This window comes from Echinococcus granulosus (assembly GCF_000524195.1).
Source record: "Echinococcus granulosus chromosome Unknown EG_S00372, whole genome shotgun sequence".
NCBI lineage: Eukaryota > Metazoa > Platyhelminthes > Cestoda > Cyclophyllidea > Taeniidae > Echinococcus > Echinococcus granulosus.
In genome coordinates, this window is record NW_020170752.1 from 5,767 (window position 1) to 7,982 (window position 2,216).

General features: G+C 46.0%; 1 protein-coding gene across 1 annotated transcript in view; it reads left to right on the forward strand. All coding sequences in view use genetic code 11, as the record gives it.

Moving 5' to 3' along the window:
- Positions 1-1,113: 1,113 nt before the first annotated feature.
- The window catches only part of EGR_11086 (hypothetical protein), a gene marked incomplete at both ends in the record, with an annotated part of 3,546 nt that continues 2,443 nt past the window's right edge, over positions 1,114-2,216 (forward strand). The window contains one exon of the mRNA XM_024500335.1: positions 1,114-1,159. Within this exon, the coding sequence (XP_024345251.1) occupies positions 1,114-1,159 (46 nt within the window). The remainder of the gene's footprint in view (positions 1,160-2,216) is intronic.

Consider the following 2,216-nt stretch of genomic DNA (forward strand, 5'->3'; position numbering starts at 1 on the left):
TTTGGCTGCTGAGATTTATAATTTTTGTCTTGCAGCCGCCAACTTTTAGAGAATTATGCCAGTAACCACCTCGATAGTCCACTAGTGTGATTGTCAATGTTGTGATGAAACCATGGCTTCCTAGATAAGATGCCGGCCAGAGCAGAGCCTGTGAATAGACCGTTTGGAGAAAGTCTGCCTGGATCTAGAGAAAATACATATGATTTGAATATTCCAGCTCCGTTGTACCACCCATTTTGCAAGAGAAAGCTGCACCACATAATGGGTGCAGTGAATTGGCACATCCGCTTTCTCCGCTGATGCAGTACCATTACGGTTGTAGCGCGAGGGAGGTACTTATTTACCAGAGCACGGGTCTCAAGTAAAACACGGCGGATAATCCAGCACCCAGGGCTCCATCTACAAGAGCAATTGAACACGCTGAGGAATTCATTCTGTAAGCATCCCAGCTAAAAGATCATCATGTTATCACATTGGCTTCTGTTGCTCTGGTGGGTGAGGCGAATGCAGAAGGCGGTACCGAGTGCGCTGTGTGCCATCAAGAGAGGTGGCTCCTACGAGACATGGAAGCACTTGCTCTGTCGCAGTGACATCAAGTTCTACCTCTACGTGAGGTGAATCAGGGGTTTCAATGCCACATTCAATATGAAGCATCACAATCGCATACGCGCAACCAAGTCTTCACTTCAACCTTCTTTTTTTTTATTCGTGTGCAGTGCCACTGAGTAAAGCTGCATTGTCCACAATGCTCGTGTCGTTTCACCCGAAGCTTCCCGTTGGAGGGTCATCAGAGAGGAGCACATCAGATGACATTAAGGGAAGAACGAGATCGGCGCCGCGAGGAGTTGTGCCTTTGTGAGGCCTGTGGGTTCGTTTGTGAGAACTACGCGGCACTCCTCCAGCACAGTGTGCCTGCACCCTACCAATCTGTACACCATCATGCGGATAAGAATGCAGATTCATGGCCAAGTTCCATGGCGAGAGAAACATAGCAAGGGTTCTCTTACTCTGTACAGATTTAAATTCATGGCAGAATTGCCGTTTGGTATAAAATTCTTCCTAATATGGCGATTTCCTTGCCACTCTGCTTGACTTTCGAAACATATTGCGATAATGGAGAGTTCCATCGTATCGTTACAATATGGTGACTTACATCAAGGTAAGAAGTTGAAAGACAATTTGTTGGAGCTACAATCACTCGTCCAATGGATTGATGCTCGAGCTTAAATTAGGACAAAAGTGTAGAATAACGCCTTTATTATTCGTGTTTTGGCATGCATGAAAGAAGCCACATGAGGTTAAACAGTGTCACGTTCGTGAACGACAAAGCATGTTATGATGTCGCTCTTTCTACCAATAAGTAAAATTGAAACTTTTTGTGTAAATGCCAAATATTACGGTCTAACCGCATGTCCTCATTCGCCGATTGACCTCAGGAGACCTTAAAATCCCGACTGTTCAGCATGCTGGATTTTGTCTCGCAGGTTTACCCGTAGCGTATCCAGTTGTCTGGCCAGTACTGTTTGCCTGACCAAAACATTCTGACGCATTGCAGATATCGAGAGCTCTTGACATGCCTTTTCATTGGCATAAACAATATGGCGAGGAACGGAGACATCTTGAGAGACAAACTGAGTACCACGCCCGTTGATTGGACATTATCACGTGCCGCACTTCGCCATGGAGGACCAAATGCTCCAAATCCCGCGTTCGTTGGAGAGTGCCTGAATTTATGCATGCAGACAAGGTAGAGAGAGACGGAGTGTGGTGCAATTTACTATTGTTATTCATAGTTAGTAATAGCATTCATGAATGTTTTAACTGCTTCCTGCTTCTCCACTCCTTTTCACCCATCCGTGGCAATCAGTGGTGAAACCCTAGACGTGGCTATATGGGATGATTCACAAGGGTAGAGTGCCGGCTGCCACGATCACCTAACAGCTTCCTCCCCCTCCTCCTGCGACAGTCGAAGTCGGTGTTGAGAGGAGATGGTTCATTACAAGTTGGGGAATTAATATCAGGTGTTACGTCTCTCTGGCAAGCCTAACCCCGACTCCTCTGCTGTACTGTCGAACTGCCAGACCAGCATAATACAATTCACAATTAGTGATTTGAAATCACCACAGCACTCTTAGCAAGTGGGAGCGACAGGTTTTCCAGTCTGTCACAGCAAATGTATCAAAATCCGTAGTTCCATTTACCCACTACAGCTCAAT